The sequence below is a fragment of the Salvelinus sp. IW2-2015 genome, unplaced genomic scaffold (genome assembly GCF_002910315.2).
Source record: "Salvelinus sp. IW2-2015 unplaced genomic scaffold, ASM291031v2 Un_scaffold1073, whole genome shotgun sequence".
NCBI classification, from domain to species: Eukaryota; Metazoa; Chordata; class Actinopteri; order Salmoniformes; family Salmonidae; genus Salvelinus; species Salvelinus sp. IW2-2015.
In genome coordinates this window covers 274605-292123 of record NW_019942716.1, presented here as the reverse complement: position 1 = coordinate 292123, position 17519 = coordinate 274605, and the positions used below count along the sequence as shown (strand labels likewise).

At 44.3% G+C, this 17519-nt stretch overlaps 1 protein-coding gene across 1 annotated transcript in view; it reads right to left on the bottom strand.

The window, feature by feature from the left end:
• Window positions 1-17519, bottom strand: part of LOC112069668 (proton-coupled amino acid transporter 1-like) — a 118114-nt gene that overhangs the window by 39969 nt on the left and 60626 nt on the right. Inside the window, 4 exon segments of the mRNA XM_024137031.2 lie at window positions 3063-3134; window positions 3137-3231; window positions 10748-10914; window positions 11307-11405. Of these exon segments, the coding sequence (XP_023992799.2) occupies window positions 3063-3134; window positions 3137-3231; window positions 10748-10914; window positions 11307-11405 (433 nt within the window).

Sequence of the window (17519 nt, the reverse complement as noted above, 5' to 3'; positions counted from 1 at the left end):
TAGGCAAACACATGACAACAACATGGTAGCAACACAACATGACAACAGCATGGTTAGCAACACAACATGACAACAGCATGGTAGCAACAAACATGACAACCAACCACCGGTAGCAACACAACATGGGCGCAGCAGCACAACATGGTACAAACATGTTAGGCACAGACAACAGCACAAAGGGCAAAAGGTAGAGACAACACACCTCGGAGTGTGGTGTCAGGAAAATAACCTCACACTCAACATCAACAAAACACACCTCGGAGTGTGGTGTCAGGAAAAATAACCTCACACTCAACATCAACAAAACAAAGGAGATGATCGTGGACTTCAGAAACAGCAGAGGGAGCAGCCCCCTATCCACATCGACGGACAGTAGTGGAGAGGGTAGTAAGTTTTAAGTTCCTCGGTGTACACATCACGCACAAACTGAATTGGTCCACCCACACAGACAGCGTTGTGAAGAAGGCGCAGCAGCGCCTCTTCAACCTCAGGAGGCTGAAGAAATTCGGCGTGTAACCAAAAACACTCAAACTTTACAGATGCACAATCGAGAGCATCCTGTCGGGCTGTATCACCGCCTGGTACGGCAACTGCTCCGCCCACAACCGCAAGGCTCTCCAGAGGGTAGTGAGGTCTGCACAACGCATCACCGGGGGCAAACTACCTGCCCTCCAAGACACCTACACCCACCCAATGTCACAGGAAGGCCAAAAAAGATCATCAAGGACAGCAACCACCGAGCCACTGCCTGTTCACCCCGCTATCATCCAGAAGGCGAGGTCAGTACAGGTGCATCAAAGCGGGGACAAGAGACTGAAAAACAGCTTCTATCTCAAGGCCATCAGACTGTTAAACAGCCATCACTAACATTGAGTGGCTGCTGCCAACATACTGACTCATCTCTAGCCACTTTAATAATGAAAAATGTATGTAATAAATGTATCACTACCACTTTAAAACAATGCCACTTTATATAATGTTTACATACCCTACATTACTCATCTCATATGTATATACTGTACTCTATACCATCTACTGCATCTTGCCTATGCCGTTCGGCTATCGCTCATTCATATATCTTTATGTACATATTCTTATTCATTCCTTTACACTTGTGTGTATAAGGTAGTTGTTGTGAAATTGTTAGATTACTTGTTAGATATTACTGCACTGTCGGAACTAGAAGCACAAGCATTTCACTACACTCGYATTAACATCTGCTAACCATGTGTATGTGACAAATAAAATTTGATGAACATAAAATTCAACATACCAATTAGCATCTGGCTAAAAATACTTGAATCAGTCATAGAACCCATTGCCCTTTATGGTTGTGAGGTCTGGTGTCTGCTCACCAACCAAGAATTCACAAAATGGGACAAACACCAACTTGAGACTCTGCATGGAGAATTCTGCAAAAATATCCTCCGTGTACAATGTAGAACACCAAATAATGCATGCAGAGCAGAATTAGGCCGATACCCGCTAATGATAAAAATCCAGAAAAGAGATGTTAAATTCTACAACCACCTAAAAGGAAGCGATTCCCAAAACTTCCATAACAAAGCCATCACCTACAGAGAGATGAACCTGGAGAAGAGCCCCCTAAGCAAGCTAGTCCTGGGGCTCTTTTCACAACCACAAACAYACCCCACAGAGCCCCAGGACAGCAACACAATTAGACCCAACCAAATCATGAGAAAACAAAAAGATAATTCTTTCCAATGTGTCAAGTAATTAACAAAAAAACACAGCAAACTAGAATGCTATTTGGCCCTAAACAGAGACTACACAGTGATAGAATACCTGACCACTGTGACTGACCCAAACTTAAGGAAAGCTTTGACTATGTACAGACTCAGTGAACATAGCCTTGTTACTGAGAAAGGCCGCTGTAGGCAGACCTGGCTCACAAGAGAAGACAGGCTATGTGCACACTGCCCACAAAATGAGGTGGAAACTGAGCTGCACTTCCTAACCTCCTGCCAAATGTATGACCATATTAGAGAGATATATTTCCCTCAGATTACACAGACCCACAAAGRATTCAAAAACAAATCCAATTTTGATAAACTCCCATATTTATTAGGTGAAATACCAGTGTGCCATCACAGCAGCAAGATTTGTGACCTGTTGTCACAAGAAAAGGTCAACCAGTGAAAAACAAACACCATTGTAAATACTAGTCCATTGCACCAGACAATCTCAAACAAGCACAGCTAAACTATCTGAAAGAAAACAGAAACTATTTGAACTCAGGTGTGGATGGCCCAGTGGCCATTGTCAGACAAGACATTTGTGGGACTGCGTGTCAGATAGGAACGACCAGCCAGCCAGCCAGCCAGCCAGCCAGCCAGCCAGCCAGCCAGCCAGCCAGCCAGCCAGCCAGGTGATAATGTATACAATTTGAACCCAGGTCTACTACATTGGTGACGTAACAAGGGATGTCCCACTGCCTCCGGTCAGGGTTCGGCAATAGGCAGCGGTAGGCAACAGGCAGGGGTCGGCAACAGGCAGGGGTCGGCAACAGGCAGCGGTCGGCAACAGGCGTCGGCAACAAGGCAGGGGGCGGCAAACAGGCAGGGGCGGCAACAGGCAGGGTCGGCAACAGGCAGGGGGCGGCAACATGCAGGGGGCGGCAACAGCACAGGGGGCGCAACAGGCAGGGTCGGCAAACAGGCAGGGGGCGGCAACAATGCGGGGGCGGCAACAGGCAGGGCGGCAACAGGCAGGTCGGCAACAGGCAGCGGCCGGCAACAGGCAGGGGCGGCAACATGCAGGGGGCGGCAACAGGCAGGGGGCGGCAACAGGCAGGGGGGCAATCTCTTACGGGCTTAATTGTGGTCAATTTGCAGTGTACAAAATATTATAACAAAATTTGGCCTGCGGCTGAGCCTAGTTGCCTACCACCAGCCTAGGCGCTTGAGACTTCAGTCAGACTCACAGGTGAAGTAATGTTTTCAGAGTAGACACTCTAGCCAGATGCAATACTACACACTGAGGCATTGGGGATGGTAGACTTCCCTGGGGGCGTCAGACAGAAAGACAGACGTCATACTCACAGGTGAAGACTACGAGCGCAGTGCGGATCAGGAGATCAACCGTCAGTTCCCATCTCTCTGAGACGCGGGCACCACAGAGGAATCAGGATCGGCAGCTGGCACGTAGAACTGAAGGGCAAAGGTGATGTAGATACCGAAACAGTAGAGAAGCTTTACAATCTGATACATCCTGGAGAAAGACAGAGAGAGAGAGAGAGAAGAAAGAGAGAGACAGAGAGAAGAGAGGACACAGAGAGAGAAAGAGGGACAGAGAGAGAGAGACACAGAGAGAAAAGAGGACAGAGAGAGAGAGACACAGAGAGAGAAAGAGGCAGAGAGAGAGAGACACAGAGAGAGAAAGGGGACAGAGAGAGAGACACAGAGAGAGAAAGAGGGACAGAGGAGAGACACAGAGAGAGAAAGAGGGACAGAGAGAGAGACATAAGAGAGAGAGAGGGACAGAGAGAGAAACAGAGAAAGAGAGGTTAAATTCACAGCAAAGGCAAGACACACACAACCACCATGGTTTTATGATGACTGCATTTCAAAGTTCCTGAGGAGACATCATATTAATGAATGAGTAGGACTAATTATTACGTAATCAGTAATAGAAGGTAATAGTCAAACAGCACAGCAATGTGTGACAATAATCATCATGTAGAAACAGAGATGGAGAATACAATCTTATGCCTTTGAATGGCTGCAATTCAAGTTGGAGTGAACCCCTGTATGAGAGTAGCTGATATGAATGAACCACTGTATGAGAATAGCCTGATATGAATGAACCCTGTATGACAGAGTAGTCTGATATGAATGAACTGTAAGACAGTAAGTAGTCTGATAGAATGAACTGCAAGACAGTAATGTAGTCTGATATGAATGAACTGTAAGACAGTAATGTAGTCTGATATGAATAACTGCAAAGAACAGTAATGTAGTCTGATATGATGGACCCCTGTAAGACAGTAATGTAGTCTGATATGAATACTGTAAGACAGTAATGTAGTCTATATGAATGAACTGTAAGACAGTAAATGTAGTCTGATATGAAAGGAGGTAAGACAGTAAGTAGTCTGATATGAATGACTATAAGACAGTAAGTTAGTCTGATATGAATGACTGTAAGAACAGTAATGTATCGTGATATGAATAGGACCCCTGTAGACAGTAAATGTAAGTCTGATATGAATGAACTGTAAGACAGTAATGTTAGTCTTGAGGATATGAAACTGTAAGACAGTAAGGTATCTGATATGAAATGAACTGTAAGACAGTAAAGTAGTCTGATATGAATGAACTGTAAGACAGTAATGTAGTCTGATATGAATGAACTTCAACGACTGTAAGTAGCCTGATATGAATGAACTGTAAGAAGTAATGTAGTCGATATGAGAACTGTAAAGACAGTAATGTAGTCTGATATGAAATGAACTGTAAGACAGTAATGTAGTCTGATATTGAATGGACCCCTGAAAAGACAGTAATGTAGTCGGATATGAATGAACTGTAAAGACAGTATGTAGCTGATATGAATACTGTAAGACAGTAATGAGTCTGATATGAATGAACGTAAGACAGTAATGTAGTCTGAATGATGAATGAACTGTAAGACAGTAATGTAGTCTGATATAATGGACCCCTGTAAGACAGTAAATGTAGCCGATATGAAATGAACTGTAAGACAGTAATGTAGTCTGATATGAGATTCAGACCTGATAAAGACATAAAGATAGTCGATATGAATGAACTGTAAGACAGTAAAGTAGTCTGATATGAATGGACCCCTGTAAAGACAGTAATGTAGTCCTGATATGAATGAACTGTAAGACAGTAATGTAGCCTGATATGAAGAACTGTAAGACAGTAATGTAGTCATTGAAATGAACTGTAAGACAGTAATGTAGTCTGATATGAATGAACTGTAAGACAGTAATTATAGTCTGATATGAATGAACTATAGACAAGTAATGTAGTCTGATATGAATGGTAAGACAGAATGTAGTCTGATATAAGGAACTGTAAGACAGTAATGTAGTCTGATATGAATGACTGTAAAACAGTAATGTAGTCATATGAATGAAACTGTAGACAGTAATGTAGTCTGATATGAAGAACTGTAAGACAGTAATGTAGTCTGATATGAAATGAACTGTAAGACAGTAATGTAGTCTGATATGAATGGACCCCTGTAAGACAGTAATGTAGCCTGATATGAATGACCTGTAAGACAGTAATGTAGTCTGATATGAATGGAACTATAAGACAGTAATGTAGTCTGATATGAATGGACCCTGTAAAACAGTAATGTAGTCTGATATGAATGAACTGTAAGACAGTAATGTAGTCTGATATGAAATGAACTGTAAGACAGTAATGTAGTCTGATATGAATGAACTGTAAGACAGTAAGTAGTCTGATATGAATGGACCCCTGTAAGACAGTAATGTAGTCTGATATGAATGAACTGTAAGACAGTAATGTAGTCTGATAGAAATGAACTGTAAGACAGTAATGGTAGTCTGATATGAATGGGCCCTGTAAGACAGTAATGTAGCGATATGAATGAACTGTAAGACAGTAATGTAGTCTGATATGAATGCACTAAAACAGTAAGTAGTCTATTGAATGACCTGTAAGACAGTAATGTAGTCTGATATGAATGAACTATAAGACAGTAATGTAGTCTGATATGAATGGACCCTGTAAAACAGTAATGTAGTCTGATATGAATGAACTGTAAGACAGTAATGTAGTCTGATATGAATGAACTATAAGACAGTAATGTATCTGATATGAAATGAACTGTAAGACAGTAATGTAGTCTGATATGAAGAACTGTAAGACAGTAATGTAGTCTGATATGAATGAACTATAAGACAGTAATGTAGTCTGATATGAATGGACCCTGTAAGACAGTAATGTAGTCTGATATGAATGAACTATAAGACTAATGTAGTCTGATATGAATGAACTGTAAGACAGTAATGAGTCTGATATAATGAACTATAAGACAGTAATGTAGTCTGATATGAATGGACCCCTAAGACAGTAATGTAGTCTGATATGAATTACTGTAAGACAGTAATGTAGTCTGATATGAAGAACTGTAAGACAGTAATGTAGTCTGATATGAATGCCCTGTAAAAGTAATGTAGTCTGATAATGAATGAACTGTAAGACAGTAATGTAGTCTGAATGATGGACCCTGTAAGACAGTAATGTAGTCGATATGAATGAATGAACTGTAAGACAGTAATTAGTCTGATATGAATGAACTGTAACAGTAATGTAGTCTGATATGAATGGACCCCTGTAAGAACGGTAAGTAGTCTGATATGATGGACCCCGTAAGCAGTAATTATCGATATGAATGAACTATAAGACAGTAATTAGTCTGATATGAATGAACTGTAAGACAGTAAGTAGTCATATGAATGAACTGTAAGACAGTAATGTAGTCTGATATGAATGAACTGTAAGACAGTAATGTAGTCTGATATGAAGAATGAACTGTAAGACAGTAATGTAGTCTGATATGAATGAACTGTAAGACAGTAATGTAGTCTGATATAATGAATGAACTGTAGACAGTAATGTAGTCTGATATAAATGAACTGTAAGACAGTAATGTAGTCTGATATGAATGAATGAACTGTAAGACAGTAATGTAGTCTGATATGAATGAACTGTAAGACAGTAATGTAGTCTGATATGAATGAATGAACTGTAAGGAGTAATAGTCTGATATGAATGAACTGTAAGACAGTAATGTAGTCTGAATGAATGAACTATAAAGACAGTAATGTAGCTGAATAGAATGGACCCCTGTAAGACAGTAATGTGTCTGACTAGAATGAACTGTAAGACAGTAATGTAGCCTGATATGAATGGCCCCGTAAGACAGTAATGTAGTCTGTATAAATGACTGTAAGCAGTAATGTAGTCTGATATGAATGAACTGTAAGACATAATGTACCTGAATAGAATGAACTATAAGACAGTAAGTGAGCTGATTGAATGGCCAGTGATGAGGAAACGAATGCCGCAGCTATTTTCCTGTCAAGTCTGGTCTGTATGAGGCTAACAAACGCTCATCATTGTCTGACCCTTTCCTACAGGTTCATGACCTGCTGACCTGGCGACCTGGCTAATCAGTTAACATCCAATCAATGCCACCGATTAGTCAGCTCATTGAGGAACAAGGACTGATACTCCAGCTCAGACAAACACGCGTGAAAAACATTCAGATGATGTATGGAAGTGCGCTGTGTTGTTGTTCCATCGTGACAAGTTAAAGAGCGTCCTCCTATCAGTCTATAGATAGTCAGAACAGAAGTATCCAGGTTTAAATGTCCAGGTGGAGGAAGCAGAGTGACCTATGGCACAGCTTCCTGTCATTTGAGCCAGGTGGTGGTGTGGTGTTTATTTATAGGTTTGTGTGTGCGTGGCCACTATCCTATCCTGCAATGCCGCCCTATTGACAGCTGAGAGCAGCTCCGAGAGCACAGTGGACTTGGCGTAAGCCACGCCTCCTCACAGCTTCACTGGTCAACTCTCTTTCAATGCTGCCTCCCTCTGACCTGTTCAATCTGTTCCTTCATTATCTACCTGACTCATCTGTTCCTTCTATATCTACCTGACTGATCTGTTCCTTCTATATCATCCTGACTGATCGTTCCTTCATATCTACCTGACTGTGACCTGTTCCTCTATACTACCTGACTGATCTGTTCCTCTATATCTACCTGACTGTGACCTGTTCCTCTATATCTACCTGACTGATCTGTTCCTTCTATATCTACCTGACTGATTACTTTGATTAAGGCAAGATTGAGCAAAGTATCAGCAGGCTTACTGCCTTAAATTGAATTCTCTGGCTCATGTGTCTGGTCATGGTGTCTGCTATGGTCTGCATGGTGTCTGGCTCATGTGTCTGCTTCATGGGTCTGCATGGCTTCATGGTGTCTGGCTCATAATGTCTTGTAACCTGCCACCATGAACGAATGTGACTGCTGCATCTCCCAGTCATTGTGTCAGTGTCTCCATAGAGACAGTACAGTAGTGTATTTACAGAACATCTAGTAGGCTGTTAACTACACACCAGAGGGAAACGTGCACTGAGTTTTTTAAGCATGAATATAAATGCTGAGAATGTCAAATTAAGTGAAATACAAAGTGGATTAACTTGAAACTAATGGCTGAGATAGATTTTAATTTGGTGATTAGTGTCAGATGAGCTACTTATGATGACAAAACAATCACACAAACATTCTAAACTTGGACTTAGGGCCACAGTAAAGACAGAGAGAGGATCCTGTTTATGGCACAGTAAAGACAGAGAGAGGATCCTTTTAGGCCACAGTAAAGACAGAGAGAGGATCCTTTTAGGCCACAGTAAAGACAGAGAGAGGATCCTATTTAGGGCACACAGTAAAGACAGAGAGAGGATCCTTTTAGGCCACAGTAAAGACAGAGAGAGGATCCTTTTAGGCCCACAGTAAAGACAGAGAGAGGATCATTTTTAGGGCCACAGTAAAGACAGAGAGAGGATCCTTTTTAGGGCCACAGTAAAGACAGAGAGAGGATCCTTTTAGGGCCACAGTAAAGACAGAGAGAGATCCTTTAGGGCCACAGTAAAGACAGAGAGAGATCCTTTTAGGGCCACAGTAAAGACAGAGAGAGGATCCTTTTTAGGGCCACAGTAAAGACAGAGAGAGATCCTTTTTAGGGCCGCAGTAAAAGAGAGAGAGGATCCTTTTAGGGCCACAGTAAAGAGAGAGAGAGGATCCTATTTAGGGCACAGTAAAGAGAGAGGATCCTATTTAGGCCACAAAAGACAGAGAGGATCTATTTAGGGCCACAGTAAAGACAGACAGGATCCTATTTAGGGCACAGTAAGAGAGAAGAGGACCTATTAGGGCCACATAAGAGAGAGAGGATCCTATTTAGGGCCACAGTAAAGACAAGAGAGGATCCATTTAGGGCCACAGTAAAGACAGAGAGGAATCCTATTAGTAGGGCCACAGTAAAGACAGAGAGAGGATCCTGTTCAGGGCCACAGTAAGACAGAGAGGATCCAATTTAGGGCCACAGTAAAGACAGAGAGGATCCTATTTAGGGCCACAGTAAAGACAGAGAGAGGATCCTTTAGGGCCACAGTAAAGAGAGAGAGGATCCTTTTTAGGGCCACAGTAAAGACAAGAGAGAGGATCCTTTTAGGGCCACAAGTAAAGACAGAGAGAGGATCCTTTTTAGGGCCACAGAAAGACAGAGAGAGGATCCTTTTAGGGCCACAGTAAAGACAGAGAGAGGATCCTTTTTAGGGCCGCAGTAAAGAGAGAGAGGATCCTTTTAGGGCCACAGTAAAGAGAGAGAGAGGATCCTATTTAGGCCACAGTAAAGAGAGAGAGAGGACTATTTAGGCCACAGTAAAGAGAGAGAGGATCCTATTTAGGGCCACAGTAAAGACAGAGAGGATCCTTTTTAGGCCACAGTAAAGACAGAGAAGAGGATCCTTTTTAGGCCCGCAGTAAAGAGAGAGAGGATCCTTTTAGGGCCACAGTAAAGAGAGAGAGAGGATCCTATTTAGGGCCACAGTAAAGAGAGAGGAGGATCCTATTTAGGGCCACAGTAAAGAGAGAGAGGATCATATTTAGGGCCACAGTAAAGACAGAGAGGCTCCTATTTAGGGCCACAGTAAAGACAGAGAGGATCCTATTAGGGCCACATGAAGAGAGAGAAGATCCTATTTAGGGCCACAGTAAAGAGAGAGAGGATCCTATTTAGGGCCACGTAAAGACAGAGAGAGGATCCTATTTAGGCCACAGTAAAGACAGAGAGAGGATCCTGTTCAGGGCCACAGTAAAGACAGAGAGGATCCAATTTAGGGCCACAGTAAAGACAGAGAGGATCCTATTTGGCCACAGTAAAGGAGAGAGAGGATCCTATTTAGGGCCACAGTAAAAGAGAGAGAGATCATTTTTAGGGCCACAGTAAAGACAGAGAGAGGATCCTATTTAGGGCCACAGTAAAGACAGAGAGAGGATCCTGTTCAGGGCCCCAGTAAAGACAGAGAGGATCCAATTTAGGGCCACAGTAAAGACAGAGAGGATCCTATTTTAGGGCCACAGTAAAGACAGAGAGAGGATCCTATTAGGGCCACAGTAAAGAGAGAGAGGTTCCTATTTAGGGCCACAGTAAAGACAGAGAGAGAGGATCCTATTTAGGGCCACAGTAAAGACAGAGAGAGGATCCTATTTAGGGCCACAGTAAAGAGAGAGAGATCCTATTAGAGCCACAGTAAAGACAGAGAGAGAGGATCCTATTTAGGGCCACAGTAAAGACAGAGAGAGGACCTATTTAGGGCCACAGTAAAGACAGAGAGAGATCCTGTTTTGGTCAAATCTTCAAGACGATGCATACTTCGGGCAATCCAAAAATGACCAAAAGCCTTTCGATGAATACAATTATGACAAGTGTTACACTGTTAAAATATACAGCTGCTTTGTGATTCTATACAGCACCATCTCTTTAGTATCTGATCGTGATTCTATATAGTACAGCACCATCTCTTCAAGTACCTAGTAGTTCTAATACAGCACCATCTCTTCAGTATCTATGTGATTCTATACAGCACCATCTCTTCAGTATCTATGTGATGATTCTATACAGCACCATCTCTTCAGTACATTGTAAGAAGAACTCACCAGCAGTTGGGTAAGTTAAGGGTGACACTTCCCCCTATGGCCTCTCCAAAGGTCATATACCCTATGGTCCCCAAGCTGATATAGAGGAAGGTGACGATGCCCATTCCCAGACATAGAACCCTATTGAAACTCTGAGGCTTCTGCATCTTGTTCTCCAGGGGCAGGACCTGGGACATGGAGAGGAACAACGTTAGGTAACACTTCACCTTAAGTTGCCATTATTCCTATGAAACTACACCGTCCTTACTGCAGTAACGTTGTAATATCATGCAATTATGTCCTTATTAACATGTAATTACATGGTAATAAAGTTTTTTTTGCGGCATATGTTCAACATTGGGTAGCCTAGTGGTTAGAGCGTTGGACTAGTAACCGAAAGGTTGCAAGTTCAAATCCCCGAGCTGACAAGGTAAAAAAATCTGTCGTTCTACCCCTGAACAAGGCAGTTAACCCACTGTTCCTAGGCCGTCATTGTAAATAAGAATGTGTTCTTAACTGACTTGCCTAGTTAAATAAAGGTAAAATATATWTWTTTTTTAAATGAACAGTAATACGTTACCACTCCTATGCCCTCGAAAGCAAAGATGGCCGTTCCAAAGAAGAGAGGGTAGTCTTTGGCATGACCCACCTTGGGCAGGTTGATATGATTTGGGATGTTCTGGAAATCAAAACAGAAACATTGGTTGAATATCAAATTAAGTCCAGTAAGGTCATTAAATAACAATGCATAGCAGTTAACATTATAGGATGTTTGAGCCTTCGCATAGATTCTACTAGTGACTGGAACTCTATTGGAGGGAATAGGACGCCGTTCTTCCATCACAAATCCCATCATTTGGTGTCTTGACGATGGTGGAAACACTGGCGGAAGCACACAGCTCATCAGCCGCCCCAATGGTCAGGGTCGCCCAGGAGGTCACAGTATATGAACACGTCATGAGCCATGAATGTTTGTATTTATTCTTCATTACAGGAAATTCCCTCTTCTTCTAGCCATGGTAGCCAAAGATAAATGGGCCACAGGCCATTTTTATACACGGCCCTAAGCATGATGGGATGTTAACTGMATAATTAACTCAGAAACCACATCTGTGTGGCAGCACCTGCGTTCAGTATACTTTGTGTCCTTCATTTACTCCAGCAGTTTCCTTTATTTACGCAGGTACCTGTAATTTTGATTTATTATACATCTGCTTGGGTTAGTGATCATTTGAAGTGGCTCCATTTGCCCTCCAGCATGCATTTGTTCACCATTCTGAATGTCTTTAGCAGAGATGGGCAACTTTGATGTAGGTGGGGGCCASAMAACCAATCAGAACTCATCACGAAGTGTCGCAGGGGCTCACGGGTCTGCACCCACATCGATACCCACACAGTCAGAGCTGGCTCTAGCCTATTTGTTTGTTTTAAAGAAACACAGTTTGCTGCAATTCTACACATCGGCCATGGAGCAGAGAGAATATTTAGCCATGGAGCAGAGAGAATATTTAGCCATGGGGCGGAGAGAATATTTAACCATGGGGCGAAGAGAATATTTAGCCATGGGGCGGAGAGAATATTTAGCCATGGGGCGGAGAGAATATTTAGCCATGGGGCGGAGAGAATATTTAGCCATGGGGCGGAGAGAATATTTAGCCATGGGCGGAGAGAATATTTAACCATGGAGCAGAGAGAATATTTAAGCCATGGGGCGGAGAGAATATTTAGCCATGGAGCAGAGAGAAAATTTAGCCATGGGGCGGAGAGAATATTTAGCCATGGGGCGGAGAGAATATTTAGCCATGGAGCAGAGTGTCACGTTCCTGACCTGTTTTCTGTTAGTTTTTGTATGTTGTAGCTGGTCAGGACGTGAGTTGGGTGGGCAGTCTATGTTTTCTGTTTCTATGTTGGTTTGGGTACCTAATATGGTTCTCAATTAGAGGCAGGTGGGTTTTCATCTCCTCTGATTGAGAATCATATTAAGGTAGGTGGGGTCACATTGTTTGTTTGTGGGTGGTTGTCTCCTGTGTTAGTGTCTGTCTGTGTTGCACCATAGGGGACTGTTCGGTTTGTTTGTTCATTTTGTTCGTTCGGTTTTTATGTAGTCATTTCCCTGTTCGTGCGTTCTTCGTGTTACATGTAAGTTCTTACGTCCAGGTCTGTCTACATTCGTTTTGTTATTTTGTTAGTTAATTCAAGTATAGTTCGTTTTTTGTCTTCGTTGTTTCGTGTCAAATAAATATCATGTCTAAGTATCACGCTGCGTCTTGGTTCAATCCATGCTCCTTCTCTTCGGATGAAGAGAAGAGGAGAACCGTTACAGAACCACCCACCCTACCAGAAACAGCAGCGGAAATTCGAGCAGCGGCCAAGTAAGCAGGACTCGTGGACTTGGGAGGAAGTATTGGAGGGAAAAGGACACTGGGCGCATATTGGGACAATCGCCGCGCTCGTGAGGAGATGGAGGCAGCGAGAGCCCAAGAGCGTTGGTATGAGGAGGCAGCAAGGAGACGTGGCTGGAAGCCCGAGAAGAAACCCCAAAAATGTCTTGGGGGGGGCTAAGAGGTAGTGGGCCGAGGGCAGGTAGGAGACCTGCGCCCATTTCCCAGGCTTACCTGGGAGAGCGGGAGTACGGGCAGACACCGTGTTACGCAGTAGAGCGCACAGTGTCTCCTGTACGTGTGCATAGCCCGGTGCGGGTTATTCCACCTCCCCGCACTGGTAGGGCTAGATTGGGCATTGAGCCAGGTGTCATGAGGCCGGCTCAACGCGTCTGGTCTCCAGTGCGTCTTCTCGGGCCGGCATTCATGGCACCAGCCTTACGCATGGTGTCCCCGGTTCGCCTACATAGCCCGGTGCGGTTATTCCACCTCCCCGCACTGGTCGGGCCGACGGGAGTATTCAGCCAGGTAAGGTTGGGCAGGCTCAATGCTCAAGGGAGCCAGTACGCCTGCACGGTCCGGTATTTCCGGCGCCACCTCCCCGCCCCAGCCTAGTACCACCAGTGCCTACACCACGCACCAGGCTTCCAGTGCGTCTTCAGAGCCCTGTTCCTCCTCCACGCACTCTTCCTATGGTGCGTGTCTCCAGCCCAGTGCCTCCAGTTCCGGCACCACGCACTAAGCCACCTGTGCGTCTCCAGAGCCCGTACACACTGTTCCTTCTCCCCGTACTCGTCCTGAGGTGCGTGCCCTTAGCCCGGTGCCACCAGTGCCGGTACCACGCACCAGGCACACAGTACGTTTTGAGAATCCAGTGTGCCCTGTCCCTGCTCCCCGCACTAGCATGAAGGTGCGTGTCCTTAGCCCGGTGCCTCCAGTTCCGGCACCACGCCACCAGGTCTACAGTGCGCCTTATCCGGCCAGAGCCATCCGTCTCCCCAGCGCCATCTGAGCCATCCGTCTCCCTAGCGCCATCTGAGCCATCCGTCTCCCCACACGCCATCTGAGCCATCCGTCTCCCCAGCGCCATCTGAGCCATCCGTCTCCCCAGCGCCATCTGAGCCATCCGTCTCCCCAGCGCCGTCTGAGCCATCCGTCCCCCAGCGCCGTCTGAGCCATCCGTCCCCAGCGCCGTCTGACTATCCGTCTGCCCAGTGCCGTCTGAGCCATCCGTTCTGTCCCGAGCCATTAGAGCCGCCCGTCTGTCCCGAGCCGTCAGAGCCGATAGTCAGTCAGGAGCCGCTAGAGCCATTCGTCAGACAGGATCTGCCAGAGCCGCCAACCAGACAGGATCTGCCAGAGCCGCTAACCAGACAGGATCTGCCAAGAGCCGCTAACCAGACAGGATCTGCCAGAGCCGCCAACCAGACAGGATCTGCCAGAGCCGCCAACCAGACAGGATCTGCCAGAGCCGCCAACCAGACAGGATCTGCCAGAGCCGTCAGCCAGCCAGCCATGAGCGTCTAGAGCCGTCAGCGAGCCATGAGCGTCCAGAGCCGCCAGTGAGCCATGAGCGTTTAGCCATGGGGCAAAGAGAATATTTAGCCATGGAGCGGAGAGAATATTTAACCATGGGCAAAGAGAATATTTAACCATGGGGCAAAGAGATATTTTAGCCATGGGGCAAAGAGAATATTTAACCATGGGGCAAAGAGAATATTTAGCCATGGGGCAAAGAGAATATTTAGCCATGGGGCAAAGAGAATATTTAACCATGGGGCAAAGAGAATATTTAGCCATGGAGCAAAGAGAATATTTAGCCATGGGGCAAAGAGAATATTAGCCATGGGGCAAAGAGAATATTTAGCCATGCGAGAGAGAATATTTAGCCATGGGGCAGAGAGAATATTTAGCCATGGGCAAAGAGAAATATTTAGCCATGGGGCAGAGAGAATATTTAACCATGGGGCAAAGAGAATATTTAACCATGGGGCGGAGAAATATTTAACCATGGAGCAGAGAGAATATTTAACCATGGGGCGGAGATAATATTTAACCATGGGGCAAAGAGAATATTTAACCATGGGGCGAGATAATATTTAACCATGGGCAGAGAGAATATTTAGCCATGGGGCAGAGAGAAATTTAGCCATGGGCAGAGAGAATATTTAACCATGGGGCGGAGATAATATTTAACCATGGGGCGGAGAGAATATTAACCATGGGGCGGAGAGAATATTTAACCATGGGGCAAAGAGAATATTTAACCATGGGGCAAAGAGAATATTTAGCCATGGAGCAAAGAGAATATTTAGCCATGGGGCAAAGAGAATATTTAGCCATGGGGCAAAGAGAATATTTAGCCATGGGGCAGAGAGAATATTTAGCCATGGAGCAAAGAGAATATTTAGCCATGGGGCAGAGAGAATATTAACCATGGGGCAAAGAGAATATTTAACCATGGGGCGGAGATAATATTTAACCATGGAGCAGAGAGAATATTAACCATGGGCGGAGATAATATTTAACCATGGGGCAGGAGAGATATTTAGCCATGGGCAGAGAGAATATTTAGCCATGGGGCAGAAGAATATTTAACCATGGGGCGGAGATAATATTTAACCATGGGGCGGAGAGAATATTTAACCATGGGGCGGAGAGAATATTTAACCATGGAGCAAAGAGAATATTTAACCATGGGGCGGAGATAATATTAGCCATGGAGCGGAGAGAATATTTAGCCATGGGGCAGAGAGAATATTTAGCCATGGAGCAGAGAGAAATTTAGCCATGGGGCAGAGAGAATATTTAACCATGGAGCAGAGAGAATATTTAGCCATGGGGCAGAGAGAATATTTAGCCATGGGGCAGAGAGAATATTTAGCCATGGAGCAAAGAGAATATTTAACCATGGGGCGGAGAGAATATTTAGCCATGGAGCAGAGAGAATATTTAACCATGGGGCAGAGAGAATATTTAGGGGCGGAGAGAACAATGTGCAGTTTTTAACATGATATCCGATGATCAATGAGGGCCCCCAGTCCTTAATTTGACCAGGAATATTTTAAAGTTTAGATAGCTGGCAGCTAGACTCACTATAACATGTTAGCTGACATTGCTAACTGAGTAACTGTCAGTGACTGGCGTAAAAAGAGAAAACTGCTGATGTACAACCAAATTTCAAAATAGCACCTTGGGTATTCTACTATTGTAACTCTCAACAGTAAATAAGACCACGACAGAGTTCCCAATTTCCCATCCCTGGTCTAAATTGAATTGGACCCCTCACCCCCCCAACCACCACTCCACCCCCGGTCTTGGTCTCGACTCGGACTCGATTTGCGCCGGTCTTGAATCGGTCTCGAACACAACACTGCCTGTCACTAGTCATTGCCTCTTCATCCATAACAACCACAACCCAATCAGTGGAGAGATAGGGGTGGCGGGGCTGGTTGCTATAGAATGCCTACATTAGAATGATATCATATTGTTGGAACATTCATTATATACATGACATGCAGTGGATTTAGATGGCTACTATTGTTATGAATGGATGTTTTGTTATGAATGGATGTTTTGTTATGAATGGATAACATTGTTATGAATGGATGTTTGTTATGAATGGATGTTTTGTTATGAATGGATAACATTGTTAAGAATGGATAACATTGTTAAGAATGGATGTTTTGGAGCTTTGCATCAAGTAAGTTATGTATTTACTGTAATTCAGCTTTTAAGTGCCAACGTCATGAAAACCAACTAAAGCTGAGACTGAGGGAAAGACCCAGTTGGTTACAGGCTTTTACATTTATATTTCAAGGTTGGAGGTTATCACGTTAACACATTGGTGTCACCTCGTTAGTCAGTATGTGTTACATCTTTGCTGGCTTGACATTTCATTAGTCAGAAGGTGTTTTACCTGTGGTGGCCCAGGTGGACATTTAATCGTGGCTGGCCCAGGGGATATTTAATCGTGGCTGGCCCAGTGGATATTTAATCGTGGCTGGCCCAGTGGATATTTAATAGTGGCTGGCCCAGTGGATATTTAATAGTGGCTGGCCCAGTGGATATTTAATATGGGCTGGCCCAGTGGATATTTAATAGTGGCTGGCCCAGTGGATATTTAATAGTGGCTGGCCCAGTGGATATTTAATAGTGGCTGGCCCAGTGGATATTTAATAGTGGCTGGCCCAGGTGGATATTAATAGTGGCTGGCCCAGGGGATATTTAATAGTGGCTGGCCCAGGGATATTTAATAGTGGCTGGCCCAGGGGATATTAATAGTGGCTGGCCCAGTGGATATTTAATAGTGGCTGGCCCAGTGGAATATTTCATAGTGGCTGGCCCAGTGGATATTTAATAGTGGCTGGCCCAGTGGATATTTAATAGTGGGCTGATTCTCTCTCCTTTTT